At 34.7% G+C, this 1,688-nt stretch overlaps 1 protein-coding gene and 1 pseudogene across 1 annotated transcript in view; one reads left to right on the forward strand and one right to left on the reverse strand.

Annotated features, from left to right (window-relative positions):
- Positions 1-217, reverse strand: part of LOC119594878 — a 1,797-nt pseudogene extending 1,580 nt beyond the window's left edge.
- A 1,266-nt stretch (positions 218-1,483) lies between these two features.
- The window catches only part of LOC119594475 (39S ribosomal protein L48, mitochondrial-like), a gene marked incomplete at its 5' end in the record, with an annotated part of 1,705 nt that continues 1,500 nt past the window's right edge, over positions 1,484-1,688 (forward strand). Inside the window, 1 exon segment of the mRNA XM_037943511.1 lies at positions 1,484-1,573. Within this exon segment, the coding sequence (XP_037799439.1) occupies positions 1,484-1,573 (90 nt within the window).

Below are 1,688 nucleotides of genomic sequence, written 5' to 3' on the forward strand. Positions count from 1 at the left end.
GCACAAAACCAATCTGTACACATCACCACGAATACATAAATAAATTTTTAAAAATTCACACGTCAAAACCGTTACAAAGTAAATCAAAACAACCACTTCATATACACAACTTACATCATTAAAAAAATGAAAAGACACAATCCATCTAAAAACACGCCGAATTACTTTACATCTGCTCGCTTCGTAGAGAGGCTTCGCTGGGGCCCCCGCAAAACATCTTGCGCTCTCGAAAAATTTTATTTAGAATGTAATTATTCCTGTAAGAGTCCCTTTTTTAATTAGGCCAAATCAATTATAATTTAGACTTTAACTGGACCTCAATCAAATTAAACTTTTTTTGTTTTCCCCGACACATAACTTTCCGTCTTTTTCAAATACCGCATTCCCTCCATCAACGGCAAATTCTTAAAAAACCCTTTCTAAACTAAAAATTTTTTTGCGCAAACGAACAACGGCCCCTTAGAAAAGGAATTTTCCACGAGAAATGGGAAAATTTTACACGACCTGACTTACCCTATACATAGCTTGTGGTCCGATCTTATCATATTCTCGTTCCAAAACCCCAACCACATGAAAACCCTGCTATTTTAAAAGGCTGCAAAAAACCCTGAGCAAGTGTATGGTATGGGGGGCGCTACTGTTTTAAAATCTTTATCCTTTAAGGGAATGCAAAATAAATAATCAATAAAGAGAGTGTATTTTTGGACAATTCAACGTATAATTCCTTCTTATTATTATTATTCAAGACGACCAAATTACACAACCGAGTTAACAGATAAATTTATAAAAAATGCATCAGGTTTTTTCTCCAAATACATGCATATCTTAAACCATAACTATCCGTTATGGTTTAAGATATGCATGTATTTGGAGAAGAACCTGATGTATTTTTTATAAATTTATCTGTTAACTCGGTTGTGTAATTTGGTCGTCTTGAATAATAATAATAAGAAGGAATTATACGTTGAATTGTCCAAAAATACACTCTCTTTATTGATTATTTATTTTGCACTTCCCTTAAAGTGATCAAGACTTTAAAACATGTAGCGACCCCATACCATCACACTTGCTCTAGGGTATTTTGCAGCCTTTTAAACATAGCAGGGTTTTCATGTGGCTTGGGTCTTGAGTAACGGTAGAATATTGATAAGATCGGCACCACAAGCTATGTATAGGGTAAGTCGAGGTCGTGGTATAATTTGCCATTTCTCTGTGGAAAATGTCCTTTTCTAAGTGGGCCGTCTGTTCTGTTTGCGCAAAAAAAATGTTTGTTAGATTTAGCAAGTGTTTGAAGATATTGTGCCGTTGTTATGGAAGGGAATGCTGGTATTTTGAAAAAGACGGAAAGTTATGTGTCGAGAAAACAAAGAAAGTTTAATTTGATTTGAGGTCCAGTTCACAGTTCATGACTTATAGATTGATTTGGCACTAATTAAAAAATGGACTCTTACAGGAATAATTACATTCTAAATATATATTTCAGAGAGCAGCAAGATGCTTGCCGGTGGCCCAGCGAAGCCTCTCTACGACAGCGAGCAGATGTAAAGTATCATTCGAGCCGTCGTATTTAGATGTGAGTTGTGTCTTTTCATTTATTTAATTGAGTGTAAGTTGTGTGTATATGAAGTGTGCTTGTTTATGTATTTACTTTTGTAACTGTATTGACGTGTGAATGTTTTAAATTTATT

This window comes from Penaeus monodon, chromosome 34 (assembly GCF_015228065.2).
Source record: "Penaeus monodon isolate SGIC_2016 chromosome 34, NSTDA_Pmon_1, whole genome shotgun sequence".
Classification (NCBI taxonomy): domain Eukaryota; kingdom Metazoa; phylum Arthropoda; class Malacostraca; order Decapoda; family Penaeidae; genus Penaeus; species Penaeus monodon.